The sequence below is a fragment of the Pan paniscus genome, chromosome 5 (assembly GCF_029289425.2).
Source record: "Pan paniscus chromosome 5, NHGRI_mPanPan1-v2.0_pri, whole genome shotgun sequence".
Classification (NCBI taxonomy): domain Eukaryota; kingdom Metazoa; phylum Chordata; class Mammalia; order Primates; family Hominidae; genus Pan; species Pan paniscus.
This window is the reverse complement of record NC_073254.2, coordinates 161,465,869-161,491,114: the sequence shown is the minus strand read 5'-3', so window position 1 is coordinate 161,491,114 and position 25,246 is coordinate 161,465,869. Positions and strand designations below refer to the sequence as shown.

The 25,246-nt window shown below is 35.2% G+C and overlaps 1 protein-coding gene across 2 annotated transcripts in view; it reads left to right on the top strand.

The window, feature by feature from the left end:
- LOC134730628 (putative uncharacterized protein encoded by LINC00269) overlaps nt 1-23,852 on the top strand; it is a 556,641-nt gene extending 532,789 nt beyond the window's left edge. For both annotated transcript variants that reach the window (XM_063605492.1, XM_063605491.1), the window contains one exon: nt 21,370-23,852. In XM_063605492.1, the coding sequence (XP_063461562.1) occupies nt 21,370-21,655 (286 nt within the window). In that variant the 3' untranslated portion in view covers nt 21,656-23,852. The remainder of the gene's footprint in view (nt 1-21,369) is intronic.
- The last annotated feature ends 1,394 nt before the right edge of the window (nt 23,853-25,246 follow it).

Genomic DNA, 25,246 nt, shown 5'->3' with positions numbered 1-25,246 from the left:
TTTAAAATACTTTCATTTGGATTGGGTTTATTTACTCAATGCCCGTATGCCCATTGTATCTAGGAAGTAACTAACTTGCTTTTGATTTTACAGGCTCATAGGTGGAAGGGACCTGTCTTGTCTTAGTTGAGACTTGGGACTGTGGGCTTCTGAGTTAATGCTGAATAAGTTAAGACTTTGGGGGACTTTTGGGAAGGTGTGGTTGGTTTTGAAATGTGAGGACGTGAGATTTGGGAGGGGGTGGTTGGAATGATATGGTTTGGCTGTGTCCCCACCAAAATCTCATCCTGCATTGCAGCTCCCTTAATTCCCACATGTCATGGGAGGGAGCTGGTGAGAGATAATTGAATCACGGAGGTGGGTCTTTCCTTTGCTGTACTTGTGATAGTGAATAAGTCTCATGAGCTCTCATAGTTTTAGAAAGGGGAGTTCCACTCCACAAGTTCTCTTGCCTGTCACCATGTAAGATGTGACTTAGCTCCTCATTTGTTTTCAGCCATGATTGTGAGGCCTTCCCAGCCATGTGGAACTGTGAGTCAATTAAACCTCTTTCCTTTGTACATTACCCAGTCTCAGATATGACTTTATTAGCAGTGTGAGAACAGAAACTTTGGGATATAAACAGAAACTTTGGGAAAATGAATGTGTATTGTTTTAAGCCACTAATTTTTAGGACAGCAAATTGGGACACTAAATCTGCTAGGCAGCAATTGATACCTAATACAGCATCTTGAAACTTAATGGGCTAATGAAATTCGTTCTAATTCATATTTAGATTATCTGTTATTTCTTATTAGCTTTTGAATTAAGGATAATGGTCAGATTATGTTTAGTTTGTAAGAATGCCAAACTGTCTTTCAAAATGGCTTTCATTCTCACCAGCAATGAATGATGGTTCCTGTTCCATATCCACCCTAGCATTTGTTGCCATACTTTTGTTTGCATTTTGGCCATTCTAATATATGAGTAGTGGTATCTCATTGTTGTTTTAATCTGTAATTAATTTTCTAATGAGAGGATATTGAGCATCTTTTAATAGGCTTATTTGCCATCTGTGTATCTTTTTTGGTGAGGTGTCTGTTAAGGTTTCTTGCCCAAATTTAAAATCTGCTTTTTCTTTCTTGTTGAGTTCTAAGAATTTTTTGTATAATTTGGATAACATATGTTTTTCAGTGTGCCTTTTGCAAATGTTTTCTCCCAGTCTATGGCTTGTTTTCTCATTCTTTCAACAGTATATTTCATCGGAGAAGTTTTTAATTTTTAATGAAATCTAATTTCTCAATTATTTCTTTTATAGACCATGTCTTTGGTGTTGTGTTGAAAAAGTCATCATCATACCTAAGATTATTTAGATTTTCTCTTATGTTATCTTTTAAGAATTTTATAGTTTTGCATTGCACATTTAAGTCTATGACCCATTTTGATTTAATTGTTACGTAAAGTGCAAATTCTGTTTCTGGATTCTTTTTTTTTTTTTTGCATGTGGATATCTTTTGCTAAAAGACAATTGCTTCTCCATATATTGCCTTTGTTAACTGTAACATATAATGAGTTTCATCAATCTTAAGTGTTTTGACAAAAGATTACAATGTGCATGTAGCATTATAACCATAATTGAGAGTATCGTCACCATCTGAAATAGTTCATTGGAGCCTCTTTGTAGTCAGCTCCATCCTGCAACCCCAGTTTGTGGCAAACAATTATCTGGTTTCTGTCACTATATGTTTGTCTTTTTACAAATATGTTATAAAACAATTATACACTATATTATCTTTTTTGTGTGGCTTTGCACTTAGAATCATTCTTTAGAAATTCATTTAAACTGAGTGAATTGATCATAGTTTGGGGCTTTTATGTGTATGTCCGTTAACATTTGAGGACAAATCTTTCTGTAAACCTCTACTATTTTCGTTTTCTTTTGTGAGGATCTAGGGAGGCATTTATCTGAGTCACATCATGAGGAAATATGCAACTGTATGAAAAAATGTAAAAGAAACTTCCCACATTACCATTTTGCATTCTCACCAACAATGTATAAGAGTTCCAGTGATGTCTCATTCTCATGCATGCTTTATATCTTTAGAATCTTTAATTTTAGCCATTCTGCTGGGCGCTTAGCTATCTTACTATAATTTTAATTTCTGTATTCCTAATGACTAATGAGTGGTGTTGGACCTCTTTTTAATTTGCTTATTTTCCATTTGAATATTTTCCTCAGTAAAGTGTTCATTGAAGTATTTTATACATCTTATTTTTTAAGAGTTATTACTACTGAAGAGTTCTGTATATATTTTGAATAGAAATCTTTTATCAGATATATGATTTGCAACTATTTTCTCTCATGTGTGACTTAATTTAGCACTTTCTTAACAGTGTATTTTGAAGAGCAGAAGATTTAATTTTGCTGATGTCTACATTTAGTATCCTATGTAAAGAATCTTTGCATAAACTGAGGACAATTTTCTTCTCTCTTTTCTCCTAAATTTTAATATTCTGAGTTCCTACATTCATTTCCGTAATCCACTTTGAGTTAATTTTTGTGTAAGTTATGAAATGAGGTTCATTATTTTGGATACATATGTCTAATATTTTCAGCACTTTATTTTTTTACAAAGACTACACATTCCTCATTTTCTTGGCACCTTTGTGGAAAATAAGTGGTCAGTATATGTCTCATTTTGGAAAATATAGTCTACTCCCATTTATTCATGTGAGTATCCTTACTCCAAACCACACTGCAGATTACTTAAACAATACACATTCCTTCTTAACCATTAACATTTAGGGCAAGAGTGAATAAGCATTGTTTGTAAGCAAACCAACAATCGACTTTTAAAAAAGAAATTGGACTCATATAGACAATAAAGATCTGTAATTCTTGTAAAAAAATATGTAGAAAACTTTGGGAGACTTCTTGTACTCTAAACATAGAGGGAGATATAATCATTAGTCGTTTTTAATCACTGAAAGTATAATCATGGCAAAACAAATGTTTTACTCTTTTGTATTTCCATCAATAGAGGTATATAATATAAAAATCTAAATGTAATGACTGTAATAGCTCATTGTGAATGATGTATATTAGATATAAAGATAATTATTTGATTTTATAGTCTCAAAAATTTTAGTCATACTTCTTAGAAATAATTTGTAATAAAAGTCACTAAAATATATACCGCTATGCATTCTTTTACATCAAGGAATAAAACGGCACATACTACTCACTTTAAACTTCAGTACTGTCTGTCAGGTATCCCACTAAAATCCCAAATGTTTCTCAAAAGTCACATCTAAGTGTAATATAAATACAAAACGAAAGGTTTGTCTCAATTATTTCCACATTTATTTATCTTACAAACCTGTTATTAACAGAAGTTAACAGAAATCTTAACAGAAATATTATTTGCTATGATTTATATTAGATTGAGATTCAGAAAATTTTAATTCTGGCATTGTTTTCCAAATAAGCAGCTGTATTTTTCTATATGAACACTAACGTCTCAGTTTTCTCACCGGTAGATAATAAAATTGGACCCAATGTAATCCCTTAGTTATTCTTAGTTTTAGATAGTGCTCAGTATTCCATTTTCAGCTCAGTCATGTAGAAAGGTGAAAAGAGGTTAACTCCCGCAACTACAACAAGAAATTGGAGACAGGGCATGGTGGCTCACGCCTGTAATCCCAGCACTTTGGGAGGCCGAGGCGGGCAGATCACGAGGTCAGGAGATCGAGACCATCCTGGCTAACACGGTGAAATCCCGTCTCTACCAAAAATACAAAAAATTAGGCAGACATGGTGGCGGGCGCCTGTGGTCCCAGCTACTCGGGAGGCTGAGACAGGAGAATGGCGGGAACCCGGGAGGCGGAGCTTGCAGTGAGCCGAGATCACGCCACTGCACTCCAGCCTGGGCGACAGAGTGAGACTCTGTCTCAAAAAAAATAAAAGAAGTTGGAAGGGCACATGGCAAATTAATTACTCTTCTGGAAAATAGAAGAGACTGAGATCACAGGAAAAACAACTAAACTGAAACTTACACACATGCAGAAATCATCAGAAAGAAACAGACCTTTATTTAGCATTTGTCTAGTTGACCCCAATACCACCTAATACCATGTAACCCAGTAAGAAGGACCAGCTAGAAATTTCTAAAACATTGATAAAGAACAATTGGGAACCACAGACATAGAGGAATTTACACCCTGTTGCAAGATTTTTTCTTCAGGGATAATACCATAGTTGCTCAAAGGAACATTTGGGAAAAACCATGAGAAACCTTGACTGGTGGTGTTGATTGGAGAATAAGACGAGAAATCACTGTCAAAATTGGGCCAGAATCCATCTCTCTGTTTTCCCTATGAAACATAATATTTAATCTTTAGAGTGAAGGACAACACAACTATAGCCTGGGGACACTTGTAAGAACCTACTGCAGCTGGGGGTTGGGGAACAGGAAATAACAAACCTGTCGCCTTGGGGGAGGGAACGGTATGACTACTAGAGTCAACATTGTATCTGGAGGGAGAGGCAGGAATGTTTCTGAAAGCCATATTTCTGAGACCATGTTGAGAACATCAGAGAGCTTTCATCTCTTCTCCCTTTCTTTTGAAAGGAGACAATCACCACCACAATAAATGTTGAGTAAACATATGGGAATACAGTTGGGACACTGGTAGTAAGAGATTCTCCTGAGGAGCAGCACAAAGAGAGGACCCAAAGTCAAGCAAAAATACAAAACCTAGCAATCTAAACAAGGATCAAACTTCAGACTATGCCTAACTTCTTTCCAGGACTCAGGGATGTTCAATCTTTTGGCTTCGTTGGGCCACAATGGAAGAATAATTGTCTTGGGCCACACAAAATATACACTAACACTAACAAAAGCTGATGAGCTAAAAAAAAAATCACATAATGTTTTTAAAAATGTTTACAAATATGAGATAGATATAACATGGATTTTAGAACTATCAGGCAGGCATTTCAAAATAACTATAATTAGCATATTAACGGCTCTAGCTGAAAATACAGGAAACATGAAAAATCAGATAGATACTTTTAGCAGAGAGATGAAAACTATAGGGAATGATTAGATTAAAATGACAGAAATTTTTTATAAATTGAGAAAGACTGGGTGTATTATATGTACTCACCAGTAGATTAAAAAAAACTTAGGAAGAATCAGCTAGTTTGAAGATATTAATAGAAATTCCCCAAGTGGGGAAAAAACGTAATGCACGAAAAAACTAAGTTAAAAAAAAGAACATCCGGCTGGGCGCGGTGGCTCACGCCTGTAATCCCAGCACTTTGGGAGGCCGAGGCAGGCGATCACCTGAGGTTAGGAGTTTGAGACGAGCCTGACCAACATGGAGAAACCCCATCTCTACTAAAAACACAAAATTAGCCGGGCGTGGTGGCGCGTGCCTGTAATCCCAGCTACTAGGGAGGCTGAGGCAGGAGAATCACCTGAACCCAGGAGGCAGAGGTTGCAGCGAGCCGAGATCGCACCATTGCACTTCAGCCTGGGCAACAAGAGTAAAACTCCGTCTCAAAAAATAAAATAAAATAAAATAACTTCCAAGATTTGTGAAACAATATTAATATCATATAATCTAACATAAACCTAGTGGAGCCCTTGAAGCAGAAGAAAGATGGAAGAGGGATGAAAATATACTCTAAGAAATAATGGTTAACAGTGTTCTAAATTAGTGACAGACACCAAACCAAAGATCCAATATTCTCGTAGAGCAAGAAAGAAGATGCATATGAAAACCAAAATGACAGAACATGAACAAACAAGCAAACAAAACTAAACCCAAAGACAGAGAAAATTTTAAAGGCAAACAGAGAAAAGAAAGACACATTGCTTAGAAAGACACATAAATAAGAAAATAGCCGATGTCTTACGTGAAGCCATATAAACAAACATACAATGGAATGATATTTCTAATGTGCTACAAAAAAAAAAAACTCTTTCAGCTTTGGTAGGAAGGCAAAAGGTCACAGTCACTTTTTAAGTCAACCTGGAAGTTTCTTTTTTTTTTTTTTTACTTTCTTTCTTATAACTGATAATTTTGAAATAATTACAAGAAGTTGCTAAGGTAAAGAATAATACAGAAAGGTTAAATCTATGATCCATTATAATGTTTAAACATACAATATTAATACAATCAATAATCACACTCCCACATACTTCCCAGTGAATTGAAAAGTTATGTTCACACACAAAAGGCACTTGTGCAAATATTTATAGATGATTTATTCTTTATTAATCATCAGCCCAATAAGAAACAAACAAGATGTCCTTTAACAGGTGAATGGATAAAGAAACTCTACTGTACATACAACAAATGCTACTTGGCAATAAAAAGAAATACGCAACTGATACAAGCAATAATATGGACGAATCTTAAATGCATTTTTCCATGTGAAAGAATTCAATTTATACAAAATTCTAAAAAACATAAAACTTAAGTTTGGGAAACAAATTAGTGCTTGATAAGAAGGCATGGAGGCTAAGAATTTGACTCACAAGGGACTGCCCAAGAGAACTGTAGGGTAATGAAACAGTTCTGTATGGCAATTTCATGGCAGATATATGAGTATAACTTTTTTAAACTTACAGAATTGTACACCACAAAGAGTGTACTTCATGAAAAATACTAAAAATAAATTATGATATTGTGGAATACCAGGATGGCAAGCAGAATGTTGTAAATGAATCTAAGTGTATCTCATATATATGGCAGACTTCATTGAATGGGGCAAGATAAAAAGGATCTGACAAGTAACTGAAAATCAGTGTTTCATTAAATATTATAGAAATAAATATATAATGAATTATATACAAACACTATCCTTTATTTGGTATTTTTTTACTCAATTCTGAAACTATTTTATATATACTAGAGTTGATTAAATGTATACATATGTATAATTAGAGCCAAATGTTTCATTGTCAGAAAAAATACAAATAAGGTATGAGACAAGGTTAGAATAAGTCCTGTTGTGCTGGGTAAAAATCAAAGATAGGAATTCAAGTATATATGTCTGTGTGTGTGTGTGTGTGTGTGGTGTGTACACATGTATGCATGCATATGTATATGCATACATATGTGTATATGTATGAATGCCTGTGTGTATACATATATATGTATATACATATACATATATATACACAAAAATATATATACATAGTATGTGTATTTTATTTTGTAAACATAGTAACACATATGTTAACTAAAAGATACCTGAAACAGATCTCAATCAATTTAGAGGTTTATTTTGCCAAGGTTAAGGACCATGGCCCATGGCGCATGACAGCCTCCAGAGTTCCTAAGAACATGTGCCCCAGGTGGTTGGGTTACAGTTTGGTTTTATACATTTTAAGGAGATAGAAGTCACAGGCAAAGACAAAATCAATACATGTAAGGTATACACTGGTTTGGCCTGGAAAGGGGGGATATCTCAAAGTTGTGGGGCTTCCAGATCATACGTGAATTAAAAGATTTCCTGATTGGTATTTGTTTAAAAGAGTTAAGCCCTGACTAAAACGTTGAATTTAGCATAAAGAAGTGTTTGAGTTTATATAAGAAGGTTGTGGAAGCCAAGATTCTTGTTATGTAGATGAAGCTTCCAAGTAGCAGTCTTCAGAGAAAATAGTTGGTGAATATCTCTTATCAGTCCTCAAATAGTGTCAGATTCTCAAGAAAAGACATAGTAAGAGAAGGAGATTCTCTACAGGGTGCAAATTTCACCCACAAGAGACAATTTTTCAGGGCCATTTCAGAATATGTCAAATAAATATATTTTGGGGTAAAATAATTAGATTTCCTTCAAGGCCTGTTATTTGTCATGTGATGCTATACGAGAGTTGGGTTGGAATTTGGTATCTTATTGCTATAAAAAGTCTGTTTTGACAGTCTTAGGATCTTATATTTAATGATAACACTAGTCAGTTGTATCTAAACTGCTGAGGAGGAGAGTATAATGAGACATGTCTGACATGCTCTTTCTGTCATGGCCTGAACTAGATTTTCAGGTTTCTTTGAGGTCCACTGGGCCAAGAGAGGGATGCTTGAGTCAGCTGGGGGTGCTTAGAATTTTATTTTTGGTACACATATACATACACACACACATACACATACACACCATAGATTAATGTAGATAAGCACAGACAGAAAAGTAGATATAGATGTGTATGTATCTATGTGTTCATATACACACATATATTTTCTAAATCTGTCTGCTCAGAGTGCCTGGCACACAGCAACATTCTTGTGCTCAGATCTTAGATCTTAGTTTCTAAGTAACATTCTCCAATAAAAATAAATAAATAAGTAAAGCTTCCTGGCATAATTGCTGATGCTAGGCCTGGGGCAGGAATCTTTTGGCCAGCAAAATAAAAAGTAACAATATTGAATTGTCTCACAAAGAAGAACATAAGTATCCATGAGTCCAAACTGACATTACATAAGTAAATAAATGAAGTAGAATGGCTAAATTTCCTTATAGAATTCCAAATAATAAATGTGGAAGTAATTAAGGGAAAAGAAAATAGTCATTAGGAAATCATAGTCATTGCTTCAAGCAAGATCTGCTGATGAATGCTAAATTAGTTGACAAACTATTAAGAAGAAACAAGATAGTTAGCGTCAAGATATCTTCCTCATAATATTTAATAAGTGCTGTGATATTTTATATACATGTCTATACATTCTTTGATACTCCTCCTTCCAGGAGATGGAGCTTAATTTCCCTACCCTTGAGATTAGGTTGGATTTAAAGACTAGCATTTATCAAATAGCATATGAAAAGGGAAATCCAGTAGTTTATAGTGAAAATTTTAACAAATAACATTTTAATCAAATATTCAAAATTAACATTATGAGTGTTAAGATATCCCTGTTATCAGCAGATGAGGGAAGAAAAAAAATAAACCAAACTTCAATTCTATGAAACTTTTCCCCTAAATCCATAGTAACCTTAGACTAGTCATGGAAAATAGACAGAACTTTTAAGGTAGTTATAAACAAGGAAGTCTGAGAAACTGAGATAGTTTGGAGGAGACCAAGGAGACATGATGACTAAATGTAATGTGGTATCCTGGACAGAATCTTGGAAAAGAAAAAGGGCATTAGAAAACTTGTAAGTTCTGAACCAACTTTAGTTAATACTATTGCACCAATGTTAATTTCTTTCTTTTGATAAATGTAGTATGGCTATGAAATATGTTGTGCTATTGTGAAATATATAGTTGGTCTTTGTACTGTTTCCTGGTATATAACTCCTAAAATTGTTGGAAACTTTAAGGTGACCAGTATCTTTTTGTATGCTAATATGTTGATTTAGGCTGGCATCTCTCTTAAGTAGCTTCAGGATGGGGGCTGCTCACTGGAAAGAACAAAGCAGTGTTACAGAAAAGAGGTACCGATCCAGACCCCAAGAGAGGGTTATTGGATCTCATGCGAGAAAGTATTCAGGGCAAGTCCACAGTGCAAAGTGAAAGCAAGTTTATTAAGAGAGTAAAAGAATAAAAGAATCGCTACTCCATTGACAGAGCAGCCCTGAGGGCTGCTGATTGCTCATTTTTATGGTTATTTATTGATAATATCCTAAACAAGGAGTGGATTATTCATGCCTCCCCTTTGTAGACCATATAGGGTAACTTCCTGACATTGCCATGGCATTTGTAAACCATCATGGCGCTGGTGAGGGTGTAGCAGTGAGAACAACCAGAGGTCACTCTTGTTGCCATTTTGGTTTTGGTGGGTTTTGGCTGGCTCCTTCACTGCAAACTGTTTTATCAGTAAGGTCTTTGTGACCTGTATTTTGTGTTGACCTCTTATCTCATCCTGTGACTTACAATGCCTTAACCATCTGGGAACACAGCCCACTAGGTTTCAGCCTCATTTTACCCAGATCCTATTTAAGATGGAGTTGCTCTTGTTCACACGCCTCTGAATGCAGGATTAGAGGATTGGGACTTTCAGCCTCACACCCTACCCACAAGGGAAGGGATGAAATTAAGTTGATCATCAATGGCCAATGATCTAATCAATCTTGCCTATGTAATGAAGTCTCCATAAATACCCAAAATGACAGGGTTTCAAGAGCTTTTGGATAGCTGACTAATGGGGGTTCCTGGATAGCTGAACATGGTGAAGTTCCTGGAGGGTAGCACACCCCACCTCCATGGGACAGAAGTTCCTGCAGTAGGGATACTTCTAGACCTTGCTCTATGTATCTTTTCATCTGATTTTTTTTCATCCTTTAAAACATGTTTTGTATCAAACTGGTAAATGTAAGAGAATGTTTCTTTGAGTTCTGTGAGTGCTCTAATAAATTAACTGAACCCGAGTTGGGGGATATGGTAAACCTGATTTACAATCAGTCAGAAGGAGAGGCAAAATAACCCGGGGCTTATGATTGCTGTCAGAAATTAGGGGCTGTCTTGTGGAACTGAGTCCTCAACCGATGGGATCTGGTACTACCTCCAGGTGGAGAGTGTGGGAATTGAGCTGGGTTGGAGGACACCCAGCAAGGGCCTGCTGTAGAATTGATTGCTTGCTTTGCCCTTTGCATATGGTGTCAGAAGCATGTTGTGAGAGTATAGTAAGAGAAACTGAGTTTGTTTTTTCTGCTCAGATGTTCACATTATGGAAAGCTTTTAAGTTTACATTGGAATTCTTTGTACTATTTTTCTGTAGATCTAAAATTGTTTAAAAATAAAAAGGCTAGGTTGGGCATGGTGGCTCATGCCTGTAATCCTAGCACTTTGCGAGGCCAAGGCGGGCAGATCACAAGGTCATGAGTTCGATACCAGTCTGGCCAACATAGTGAAACCTCCTCTCTACTAAAAATACAAAAAATTAGCTAGGTGTGGTGGTGTGTGCCTGTAATCCCAGCTATTTGGGAGGCTGAGGCAGGAGAACTGCATGAACCCAGGAGACGGAGGTTGCAGTGAGCCAAGATCATGCCATTGCACTCCAACCCCAGGCAACAGTGCAAGACTCTGTCTCAAATAAATAAATTAATTAATAAATAAATAGGCTAAAAATTATCACGTTTAGGTGGATTATAGCATTTGTCTTTTCTAGATTTCTGTAAGGCTATTTAAAAATGTAGAAATGAAGTGGTGTTGTCCAATGACTTTGTTACTTAAAATCCTAAGAACCCTGTATGGTTAGAGTTCTATAATGTACACTGTAAGTTAACACATATGTTACCTTGTGCTGTGGTTTTAGTACATCCCCCAAAGTTTGTGTGTTGAAAACTTAATCCTCAATGCAGCAACATTGAAAAGGTGGGAACTTTCAGTAAGGTCATAAGGTAATAAGGTCATAAGGGCTCTTCCCTCATGAATAAATTAGGTCTGTATCATGAGACTGGGTTAGTTATTTTGGCCCCTTCTCTGTCTTGTCTGCTTTCTTGCATTTCTGCCTATCTGCCATGGGATGATGCAGCAGGAGGGCCCTAGCCAGATGCCAGTACCATGCTCTTGCACTTTTCAGTCTCCAGAAACTTGAACAAAATAAACTTCTTTTCTTTATAAATATTACCCAGGTATGGTATTCTGTTATAGCACTAGAAAGTGGACCAAGTCACATTGGGTTAGCAAATAAAAAGTCAAAATATTTCAATGCACAGATTTATAATCATGATAGGCAAAATTACTTATCTAATTCTGATGGATAAATTATCTAACTTTTACTTGGAGTTTTCTAAAAGACCTAAAATGTTTAACTGTGGGTCAACCTTTACCTGATATGCTTACTTATAAAAGTCTAAGAATACTGATTTTTTTCTCAATTTGCTTATGTGTTTAGAATTATTATTTTTAAAAACACCCAACTAGTCTTCCCCACATCTAATTAATCAATATGCACAGAAAACAAATAAATAAAAATGTAGAAAAGACACTGAAAATTTAAAGTTTAAGAACTAATGGATTGATAAGAAAAACAGTGCCTCAAAAATGGTTTTTATATACATATAAATTATGTATATAATACATTATAATGTATGTTTATAATAATATATAATTTTACCATAATTTATAATTTATATCATAAATTGTATATACATATTTGATAAAAATATTATTTTAACCATATATATATACACACAAACACACACACATATATATATAACCATTATATATATACTGATAAAAATTTTACACCACTGGAACATTTCATTATTTTGGCAGGATTGTCTTTGGGCAGCACAACCTTGAGGAGCAATGTAGCAATATCTTATAAGGCTGAAGAAACAGCCATAGACAGCTCAGTAATGAAATCATTACTGAATGTGTACACTAGAGAAACTCTTACATATGTGCAAATTTAGTAAATGCTCCCTGTCCCTTTGGCCTGATGAGTTCACCTACTGCTCCTTTAAACAGCTACTGACCTGCTGCTAGACTGTAACTTCCTGTTTCTGCATCACCCTTCTCCACTTAAGCCGTTTCTCTGAAAACAAATGAGATAGAAATGCTGGACACAGGAACACTCAGTATGTGCCTGTGTTAACACTACTTAAGGGAAATCCTCAACAATTGGGGCTAAAAGGCAATGGCTAAATCCTGTAGCTTCCTTGTACTGTGGTAGAACTAACCCAAGGTATGTTCCTTACAATCCCCAGTGGGATTGTGACTCAGTTGTTAACTGTGGTACTCAAGCTTGTTAAGATGTAACTTTATTGCCCCTTTTCTCTTGCCTATTTCCCTTTCTTTCTTTTCTCATTTTTGGTGCCTGGGATCAACTTCAAAATAAAGTGTCTGTGTCCAAATCCTTGACTCCATTGGATTTGGTGGGGGAAGGATTAAGACTAAACAGAATATGAGAATGCCCATTCCAGCATGATTTGTAATAGTAAACAATCAGCAAAATTGAGGCTTTTAAATTTTATTGTGTTTTATAGTAGCTTAGCAAAATAAATCAATAATTTATTTTTATATCTAGAACAACCAAGAATTTACATTCAGAGATATTAAATTTATAATATCTTCATAAATTGGAATTGGAATTAATTTATAATATTTTCTTATGTGAAGTCAATACTATTGACTATCAAGACTTCTTATGTGAAGTCAATACTATTATCACTTTTTGGTGTAAGTGTGGAACATACATTCAAATGACTACCAAGTAATGGGATTAAATGCATGCTTAGAAATAAATACAGATATCAAGTTCTGAATAAGTGGTCATGGTAATATTTATTCCCAGATAATTGCAACAAACCGTGTAGAAATTATATATTTCTTAGATGAATCAACAATTCAATTGTATTATACTGTGTATTAGTCTGTTCAGGCTGTCAGAACAAAATACAATAGACTTGATGGCCTAAACACAGAAATGTATTTTCTCATAATTCTGAAACTGGAAGTCCAAAAGCAAGGAACCAGCAGGGTTGGTGTGTGGCGAGGGTTTGCCCCTTGGGTTGCAGATGATTGGATGCCTCCTTGCTACATTTGCTACATGCTGTCTTGATCTTTTCTTTGTGTCCTCCTGGAGAGACAGCGAGAGAGAGAGAGAAAGAGAGAGAGTGAGAGAAAGGAGAAAGTTATTTTTCTCTCTGGTGTTTCTTCTTATAAAGACATTATTTCTATTGGATTAGGGTCCCAATTTAATGATCTTATTTAACCTTAATTATATCTGTAGAGGCTTCTTCCCCAGATACACAAATACAGTTATATTGGCAGTTAGGCCTTCAATATATGAATCTGGGGGAAGGAATATAAATATTTAGTCTATAATATACTCACATTCTGTACTCAAGACTTTTTATTAAAATAAGTTACAAGGAACTTATCATCCACTGATTACTAAGAGGCTTTGGGAACCATATGCAAATAATTTTTAATCTTGATCCTTCTAACACTTTATTACAAACTATTCATATCTAGAATTTAAGATTTGGATGAAACTTTTCAGATTATCTACTATAAGCACAAAGTACAAGGATATTTCTATGTGTTTCTTGGCAAGGTGCCAAGATCATACTTTATTTCTGGGCAGAGGGAACAGTGCATTGTATTTACTTAAATATTTAGAGAGTCTTCTTAATATTGACTTATAATATTTTTTCTTATAATGTCTATACATTTGACATAAATATGCCATCTGGAAAATGCTGACCATATGTGTTCTCTGATTCCAAGTATCACTGTATTTATTTTCATGGTAACCTAGCTTCAGAACAACTCAAGTGCTCAAACTGAACACTGTAATATGGATACTGCCTGTCAACTAACAGATACTTTTTATATGATTTCCTCATAAAAAGTATTTGCACAGGCTGGGTGTGGTGGCTCAGCTGTAATCCCAGCACTTTGGGAGGCTGAGGTGGGCGGATCATGAGGTCAGGAGTTCGAGAACAGCCTGGCCAACATGGTGAAACCCCGTCTCTACTAAAAATACAAAAATTAGCTGAGCGTGGTAGTGAGCTTCTGTAATCCCAGCTACTCAGGAAGCTGAGGCAGGAGAATCACTTGAACCCAGGAGGAGGCAGAGGTTGCAGTGACCCGAGATCACGCCACTGCACTCCAGCCTGGGCGACAGAGCCAGACTCTGTCTCAAAAAAAAAAAAAAAAAAAAGGATTAGCACAATACAGAACCCTTTTCTCATAATGCCATTTCAAAATTAAAGTTGTTTGTTTTGTTGTTGTTGTAGTTGTTTTGGTAAAAGGAAGAAGAAGAAGAGAAAAATTATGGATATTAGGGCAATCTAAGAGCAACGTCTATCAACCATTTGATTGCCAGGGTTGGTGCAGCAGATCTGGTTGACTAGACAGGTGTTCCCTTCCTTCCTCACCACTCCATATGCGTTCCTCCCAAAGCTGTGTGCTCGGTAAAAAAGGATGACCATCCCCGATGGAGAAGGACCCATCTTCAGTCAAGGGCATGTGAGTAGATGGGCTTCCCTGCTAGAACTTCCAAACAAGCTCTCAAGAAGAGAAAAATCAATCACATGATATTATTCTTCACCTCTCTTGTTTATTATTTATTGATTTATTTTGTTGCCATTGTTGAATAGTTCATATAGAGTAAGTCTGGAGAAAAATAAACGGTAAGGACAATTCAGTGATTATCCAATTGAACAGCTGTATGTGAAATAACATCATTATTGGTATTACTTTGTTACTTTTAGGGTTTGAATTCTTGTGTTCAAGTGTAGTTCTTTCAGATATTGTTGCTGTATTATCATCTCTAAATTTGTAAGTTGTTTCTTATTTCACAGGGACATAAAGACTAGAAACGAGCTTTTTTGCCATTGGGGTTCAGTTGTATCTAAGTGATAAGAGAAAATTTCTTGGTGTTGTAGAAGAGCAGAAGCCATTGTTCTCATGCCATGGCTGAGGATAAATGTGTGGGCTTTGACAAATTGCAGACATGGGTTTTCGCCCATTGATTTTGGAGATCTTCCTGAGAATCACCTTCTTAGGTGTGGTAGGCAACTAAAATAATTGTTAATGGCTTCCTGAGATTCCTTCACTTAAAAATGTCTTGAAAGCAGCTTTTCTGACTGTCATTTTGCCACCTCTCAACAGTTTTATTGGCCACTAGTTCTGTGTCTTAAACCTCTTTACGTGTAAAATACTTAAGAGTGCTTTCAGTTTTAATGTCTAAACTCTTATCTATTCAGTAGTGGATATTTGCCACTCTCTTCTAGTAAATATCTGGTTTTCTAATGGATTATATGGTTATGTGAGAAAAATCCCCGAATTAAAAAAAAATCAGTCCTATTAAATTAACCACATACCTCCGTCACACCCAGAGCTCTCGCTGCTTTTCCTCATTCTTTCAAAATTTTTTTTTATGGTTTCAAAACTCCATGCTGATAGTTTTTATCTTTTGTAATGATATAAATCAAGAAAATATGTCAGGAAATAAAATTGCTATAATTTCAATACATTTATTTTTGTATTGTTTTATTTTGTATTAGACTTGATTTTTATGATAAAAGTCAATGAAAGTTATCAAAATTTAGAAAAATAAAAATGAGATGAAATGTATTAAAAGGAAATCTTTAGACAAATTTAAAGGAGTTTAATGAAGCAGAGAATTATTTGGGAATCCAGTAGCTCTCAAGAGCCAGCAGAGAGGTTCAGAGATCTCAGTTCTGCAAAGTTGGTAGGCAGTGCATATGGACAGAAAATGAAAGTAAGGTACAGAAACTGGTTGGTTACAGCTTAGCATTTTTTACTTGTTTGGACATGGTCTGATCAATCGGCAGCCTGTGATTGGCTGAAGCTAGTCTGCTGTGACTGGCTGAGACCTAGCAATTTGTTACAATATATACTCCTAAATTAGGCTTTCAGTTTGTTTAGTTAAATTGTAGTTTGTTAGGTAGGGACCTACAGTACCGAGACAGCCTCAAGCCAAATTTAATTTAATTAAACAATCATCACCTCAATCTTAATCTTGGCAAAGGAAATACTAAAATAGGACGGGCCATTGAGGAATCTTTGAGCCTTCCAAGTAAAATGGCAAATTTCAAGTTACACCGCATTACTACAGGAACTACAGAGGTTAGAGTTTTGATCAAAGACTTAAAAAATTGCCATCCAGTGAACAGATACCTGATTAAAGTTACCTCTAAAGAGGGCAAATATTTAATAAATGGCAACAAAGAGCTGGCCGGGTGTGGTGGCTCACGTATGTAATCCCAGAATTGTGGGAGGCCGAGGAAGGATGATCGCTTGAAGCCAGGAGTGGTAGACCAGCCTGGGCAACATAGTGAGACCCTGTCTCTACAAAAAATAAAAATAAATTAAAAAAATTAAAATAAATAAGTAAATAAATAAGAGCTCCCAGTTTTTGCTTTAATAACCCAGGCTTGAAATATTAAGTGTTTTTTTTTTCCATTGGAAAAAAAACATTTTAATATTTCACTTTATTTTTGCTGAATTGTTAACATTGCTGAGCTGATTTCACCTAAATTATGGTAAAGATTAATCAGAGACCCTAAACTCTGAAGGAAGTAGCTTAACTATTTTTCCAGAACTCACTAACCACAAGTCCTAGAAAACTCCCAAGGGCAAGTTTCATATTTCTGGCCATATTTTAAAACTGAAATCATTTTGAGGAAAATTCTAAAGCGTTTGAAGAGAAGCATCCAAAAATTTCAATTGCTTCTCTGAAACCTTGGAATCCTGCCTGTTAATAATCTCCATGCTCTTTGCTTAGAATTTACCCACAGAATTAACTGACAGGAAACTGCCCATCACCCTCCACCCTCCCAGTAAGGCTGTGCCAAAACACTCATCAGAAGCCACAGTGACAAAAATAGATCCAATTGACGACTATGCAGTGACTAAGAAACGGATGTACCGATTTAAGCTATCTTCATTATCTTTTTCCTTGTTTTGATGGCAAAAAGAAAGAGAAAGCTACGTAATAGCATCTGGGCAAAACAGCTCGTACACCAAGTTCTGCCCTATGTAATTTAAAATATTTGAGTTCTTATAACATCCCTGAAAAGCATGGCTTTTAATACAAACACCACATACATACAGTACAGATCATCTAACTATAGTCATGCTTCTGGGCAGAGCTTGCAGCAATAGCAAAAATAATAAAAGAAAATTCTCTTTGTACAGCTGAATGGCTGCACTAGAATTTTCAGTGTTCAGATGTAATTAGAAAACAGCTGTGAAGGAAAATCAATTGTTCCTGGTAGTCAATGGCTAATTTTCCACAATCAAAATAAAGAATGCAATATGACATGTTTGTAATGAGCAAGTAATTGTTTCTCTTTTGTTTATTGTTTTAACATTTTTCCCTTTATTTGTGGGAGCTGTCATTTGCTTGCTTTGGGACAACTTCTCCCAGTCTTTGCTTCTCCCATCCATATTTAAATACTAGCAACTGCCAAAGAGGCTATGCAGTCCAGCTCAGTTTATTCACGATTGCCTTGCTTATGATGGTGATTTGTGGACTTGCAAGGAAATATTGTCCTTGCTTTTATGAATTCACAATAAAGCTTCCATAAACGGAATGATTATTAAACACTAGCATTTATTCATGGGATTTAACTTTGATTCATTCTGCAAAGGTCTCATGTGTCAAAAAGATGCAGTTCCCAGAATTCATTGACCTGCTGCTCCAAGTGCGTCTGCATTGCAAAACAAAACAAAAGTGAAACGACCACACGGCCCTTTTTTTATACCCTTCAATCATTAGCATAGACTGGACGGTATTGGTGTAGCAGATGGATAGAAAAGCTCAACCTCTATGGTGCACACTTGGAATTTAGATGGTTGGAAAATTAACGTAAATACTAGAATAGACCAATGAGAGTAAAATTGTTTTATCATGCAAAAGAGTCTGGTTGAGAAACACCAAGAGGATTAACACTCCTAGGCTGCTTTCAGCTGATACAAAAAGAAAAAAAAATGCTTATATTATTTAGTGAAATTAATGTCTATATTATTCTTTTTCTACACTTATATTTTTCTGGAACATTCTTTGAAAGCAAATATAATTGCAGTTTCAGAGAAGGAAATGAATAGTAAATAAGGACTGAATCTTAATTGCTGTGTGATCTTGGGACCATGTCTTAGTCTTGGTTTATCTCTATTTCTTTGTGAGAAAAATGATAATTAATATGTGAATATAGGTTCTTCCTCTTCTAATATTATTACATAAAATATATTAGTATATGAATATTTCCAAATTTTAAAGTTCTGGAGGAAAGACATTTTCCATTAAAAAAAATGCATGATAAGCCATCAGTAGCCACTAAGTCATAACTAGTTTCATCACATCCATTTAAACCTGTGACTGACAATTGTCTGATAGTACTTCTGAATTTTTCTCAGTCTTTTGTCTTCAGAGAGCCTGTTCCAGAATCTGTGCAGTGTTTATTATATAGCTCCATTTTTTGGCCCTAAAAAGGCATTGTGGTTTGAAGTCGCTGATGATGAGAAGGGAATTCTATATTTTATGAAGCAGAGTAAACTATTAACTGAACCAATCTTTGAACTGAACTTTGAAAACTATTGGTCTACTTCAATTATTATGGATAACAAACCTGAATATATTTTTTGAATGGCTAAGGTGCCATGCAGCTTTTGTTATAAAATTTCAGGAGGCACTCTCCTCTGTGATTCCCTGTCTATCCACTTTTGTTCTTCATAGTCTTAAGTAGAATACCAATAATTTGATATTCATATTTCCTCCTAATAAATCTCATACTGTCATACTTCATTACCTCTGCTTTTTCTTACCCTCAGCACAGAACGTCCCCTTTTTCCACTTCCCAGTCTTTTGAAAAGCACCACAGGCAAGGTCAAGAGATGTTTGCTTGTTTCATTTTTAATTTGTGTTGTTTGTTTTTGAGATCACGATGTTATACATACTTTTGTAGATGTTGTGCCAATGAAGCCAGTGGAAATTTGACTGGAAGATGAAATGATAAAAGATGGATGACACTTCTCATCCCATGACTATAAGAAGAGATAATGTAACTAAAAGTTAGTTAGATGGTATAATTAAATATATAGTATAAGACCTGACAACCAATTGAAATGAAGGAGGAAGACAGAAGGATGGTGGAGTTCTGTAAATTCTCCAAGTTGGTACTATTATTTTATGTCTACAACGTGCTTCCTACAAGTACAAACATATGGCTGATGCTGTGTCAAATATATATTGTCTTTCAGAAATTTGAAAATTGTGGTACTGCACACAAGGAGTGTATAGAAGGCTATTAAAGTTGAGTCAGTTCATGACAATCTAAAAAGGAGAAGAATGTCAAACTCTTGCTGCTGAGATTCTGAGATCTCTCCTTTTCCTTGCTCAGGGGTTGATTCTTTAGCTGTTTTCTTGATTTTCTGATCAACCCAAAAACTTTTCCAAGAAGTCCTCTTCATGCAAATTTTCCCCTTATTTTATTCACAATTGTTTTCTGGTGCATGGTATTCAAATAAGTTAAAGTAATAAATAAAGTAATACAGAAGTTAGTACCTGAGTGTGGCTTGCAAGAAGCAGACCCTGAGTAAAAGTGTTGGTGTGGAATCGTTCAGCAGATCACGATGAGACTACCATCTGAATGGTAATGTGAAAACAGTGTTTGGCAGTGGTAAAATATCCAGCAAAAGCTTTATTTCAAATCCCCTAAGAGTATATTCCCATTGGCAAAGTCTCTATGGAAAAGGTAGCTACTCCCATACACTGATTTTTATAAGATATAAGCAATGACAGAACCATGGAGAGAAATGTTTGTGTTGGATACATTGAAATATACAACATAAAGAAAAACAAACTCAAATTTTGAAGTTATTGCATCAAATAATAAAATAAAACTTCAGTTGGACTCCAAACAGGGTTAAAAAATACTAATTTCTTCTTGCAGTAGTAGTAATAGGAATAAAATACCACATATTGATTCTAAATGTTACTGAAATATTGCAGAGGTTGACATAGTACATGACTTAACAAGATTTGTTACCCAAAGGTTAGGGTGTTGATTAAAATACACTATCAGCCAACCACACTGGGGATATCTTGGAATATGCAAACAATTTGCTAGGTCCCTCACCTCCAATGATCTCTATTCTCCATCTGATAAAGTTTCTTTTTTATCTTCTTTGCTCACAGAAGATGTAATTCTATGGTGGGAGGAGATAAAAAATTTTCTCTGAAGTCCCACATCCAAGGCCACATCTCTTACTGATGCTATCTTTGCTGGGTTAACAAAATCCAATTTCAACAAGGACATAAAAATAAGATACATAACTGACTTGGGAAGGAGAATTACATATATAAGCAATTGTATAAATTTGGCAATGGATGCCATCTAAAACCTTATGAGATTTTGCCTAATAAGGGTAAATATAATTTTCAAATAAGTTGCAGTATTTTTTCTACATATCTACTTACTGGATAATTATCTATGTAGCTAGAATAAACAGTAATAAAGATTGATCTAAACTATGTTACATATTTAACAATTTGAAATTCTCCATGTAATATAGGTAAGGAAGGGTAACGACAGTATCAAATAAGGATGTTGAATTAATTTTATCTTCTACATAGTCTACCTGGTCTATATCCAATTCCTGAATCCATATCCCTATATGGATGGATTTAGCTTCCTTCCTGTCGTATAAGTTAAAATGTCTCTGATGCTACCTGAGATAAAACCTTCCTTATGTATTCTCAATTTCCTCTCATCTAATTAAGGATGTTGCTCCTGTAATTCTCCTCTGCACTCCTTCATCACTGAGGGCTCCTGTGTACTGGAACATTTCTATCACCCGTAAACATTTACAATCTTAAAAAATAAAAATAAACTATGCCATATATGCACAGATCAACCCTGATTCTTAGCTTCTGTTTTTGTTTTGTTTTGTTTTTTAGATGGAGTCTCAATCTGTCACCCAGGCTGGAGTACAATGGCACGATCTCGGCTCACCACAACCTCTGCCTCCAGGGCTCAAGTGATTCTCCTGCCTCAGCCTCCCGAGTAGCTGGGATTACAGGCGCCCGCCACCATGCACAGCTAATTTTTGTATTTTTAGTAGAGTTGGAGTTTCACCAGGTTTGCCAGGCTGGTCTCGAACTCCTGACCTCAGGTAATCCACCTGCCTCGGCCTCCCAAAGTGCTGGGATTATAGGAATGAGGCACTGCACCCCGGCCCCTTAGCTTCTGTTTATAGCTAATAAACAAAAGGGTTGTCTTACTCAGTTTCTTTACTTCCTTTTCTCTCATTCTCTCTTGCACTCTCTCCAACTCAGGTTTTATTCCCACTACTCAACAGAGATGATTTTTGTTAAAATCACCAAGAGACCTATCTGCATTTCCAGATTTGAAACTTAATTCTCAGTCCTCATCCTAAAAACTACTTAAATGATATATTTAAAACATTTGAGTGCTCACCTCTTCTTGAAATACTTCCCTTACAGGCCTTTAGGACATCACTCTTTCTTGATTCACCATATTTTCTAACGCTTCTTTGCCTTTATCTCGTCTAATCTTATTGAATGTGATTTTAGGAATGCCCCAAGTTGGATCCTAAGCCATCTCTCTTTCTATACTTATTCTTTAGCTAATTTTGTCTAGTCTTATGACTAACACCATACAAAAAGTGTTGACTTCCAAATTTAAAACTTAATTATCAATATTTCTCCTGAAGTACAGCCTGAAACACCTAATCTCGCTAAAGACATGTAATGTTTACTTAGATATCTAGTGAATTTATTAATGTTACCATGTCGAAAATCAAACTCTATTTTCTTCCCCTAAATTTCCTCCAAAAGTTGTTAAAAAATTTAACGTTCTCATTGCAATACAGTATTCCAATATATCAATACACCACGTTTGTATAACAGTTTCTTTATTGGTGTACATTTGACTTTTCCCAGGTTAGAACTCTTAGGAATAGTGCTAGGGTGAACATTTTTACACATCTTTGATAAACATATATGTTTTTATCCTAAGTGTATATCTTGAAGTAGAATTGCTGAGTATGCTTAAAATCAGCTTTAGTGAATAAGGCCCAAAATATTTCTTGAGTGGTGTACATAGCCACATGTCTATTAGCAATGTATGAGCTTCTCACTTGAGGCATGTCCTGGCCTAAACTTGGTACTTTGTCTTTTAAAATTTTGCTATTAACAGTGATTAGTAGTACCGAGTTGTCATTTAATGTACATTTCCCTCATCACTATTGAAATTAGACATCTTTACACATCATTGGTCATATAGTACCTCTCTTTATTTTAAGAGCTTGTTCCAGACTTTGGCCCAATTTCTATAGGATTGCCCATTATTCTGCAGGGTTTAAAAAAAAAGTCTGGATGTGAGTCCTTTATCAGAATTATATATAGGAAACATTTTCTCTTTGTATATGGCTGCTCTTGTCACATGCTAAAGGAGTAAGTATAGCCAAAATTGTATTTTTTCTCATTATTATCGATATTTGTGTCTTGATTAACAAATTTGCTTACTCCAAAGTCAAAATAAGATTCACTTATGTTTGTTTAGTATCTTTACTGTTTTAACTTTTTACATATGGATCTACCATTTATTTAGAATTGTTTTTTTCTGTAAGGGTTGAGAGTAGGGATTAATAGCAATTTCTTTGCATGTGATTGAATTTTGGTTTGGCTTACAATGATTTAAGAAGAGTGAAATTTTAATACCATTAAATCTTCAATCCCATGGACATTTTACTCCTTCTTTGCTTTAGGTTATGTAATTTAGCTCAATAATATTTTGCAGTTTTAGTGTAGATATCCAGATATTGATTCATCTTCATTAAATTTATTGCTAGGTATTAAATAATTGATAAGATCTTTATAAATTGATTCATTTTTAAATTTTATTTGCCTTGTATTCATTTATGCTATATCAATAACATGTAAATTATCCTAACAACCTGCTAAATTCACTTATTTATTCTAATATTTGTTAACCCCTAGGAATTTCTATATTTACAACCATATCTGTGTGAAAATTGGTATTACTTCTTCCTTTATAACTCATATATCTCATTTATTTTAATTGCCCTATTGTACTGAAAAGAACTTTCAGTACATTGTTACTGGGCAATGGTCGTAGAAAGTATCCTCTTGCATTTTTCACCTCAAGGAAAATGCTTAAAGTGTTCATTATTAAGTATGATGTTTGAAATATGTTTTCTGTAGTCATGTCTGATTGCAATATTTTTAAAGTACCTTCTATTATCTGATTACTAAGAGTTTTAAACTGAATTTGTGTTGAACTTTACAAAATCCTTTTTCAGTGCAGCTATTAAGAGGAGAATGGGACTTTTAAAGTTTACTTTTGAATGGGAGGTTATATTGATTAAATTAGAATATTTTAAATAAAATTTATATTCCTGGAATACATGCGACTTGGTATTTTCATTTTTATAAGTGGCTGGGTTTGATTTGCTATTTGTTTAGGATTTTTGCATTTATAAGAAGATTGGTCTGTGCCTTCCTCTTTTTTAATAATATATTTTATGACATTTGACCAACAAACGTATTCAGTTTCAACTACTGACTTGGGAAATCCTTTCTTCTGTTCTAATTAATCTCAGAAGTTTATTTAAGATTACTGTCACTTCATCTTTAAATATGGAAGCATTCTCCAGCAAAAATAAGTGTTTTTTTAGATTACATTCTGAGAGGGCTGAAAGATACAATTTCTTTAACACATAATGTCACTTCAGATTTTATGTATCTCTTTTGTTAATTATATAAAATTGTGTTTTTCTAGATATCTGATCAATTAAATTTTATAATTTTATAACTGTTTGACAGTTGAGGGTTGATTACTGTTCGTGCTTGTAAGCATGGGGGAAAGCTTTAGTGTGGATGTAGGTTTTTATGTATTATAGGTAGTTGAGTGTTTATAGTACTATATAATATTCATGGTGGCTGGCAGTAATGTACGAAATACATAGCGGTTATAATGAATGAGCCAATACCTAGGTGGCACTTAAATTTGCTTCCCCATGAAAGAACAGAGAATAGTTTAAATTAGAATCTTAGCTTTGGGTGCTGATGGTGGAGTTAAAGACTTTTTCTCTGATTTGTCCTTGGAAGAAAGTTTTCGTTTCCGGTTTACAAGACCGGTGTATTAGCTTATACTACAAGGGCAGGTTCATTCGAGTATTTTGTTTTCGATTAGGGAGATAATTGGTATTAGGATTAGAATTGTTGTGAAGTATAATACGGATGCTACTTGTCCGATGGTGGTGAAGGGGTAGCTTACTGGTTGTCCTCCGATTCAGGTTAGGATGAGGAGGTCTGCGGCTAGGAGTCAGTAAAGCAGTTGGCTTAGTGGGCGAAATACTATGCTTTGTTGTTTGGATGTATGGAGGATAGGGATTGCTGCTAGGATGAGGATAGATAGTAGTAGGGTGAGAACACCTCCTAGTTTGTTGGGGATGGATCGGAGAATTGTGTAGGCAAATAGAAAGTACCACTCGGGTTTAATGTGGGGTGGGGTGTTTAGGGGGTTGGCTAGGGTGTAGTTGTCTGGATCACCTAGGAGGTCTGGTGAAAATAGTGTTAATATCATTAGGGTAAGGAGGAAAAGGAATAAACCAAGGATATCTTTGATTGTGTAGTAGGGGTGGAAGGTAATTTTGTCGGAGTGGGAGGTGATTCCTAGGGGGTTATTTGATCCTGTTTCGTGTAAGAATAGGAGATGAAGTGTTGTTAGGGCTGTGATAATGAAGGGTAGGATAAAGTGGAAGGTGAAGAATCGTGTAAGGGTAGGGCT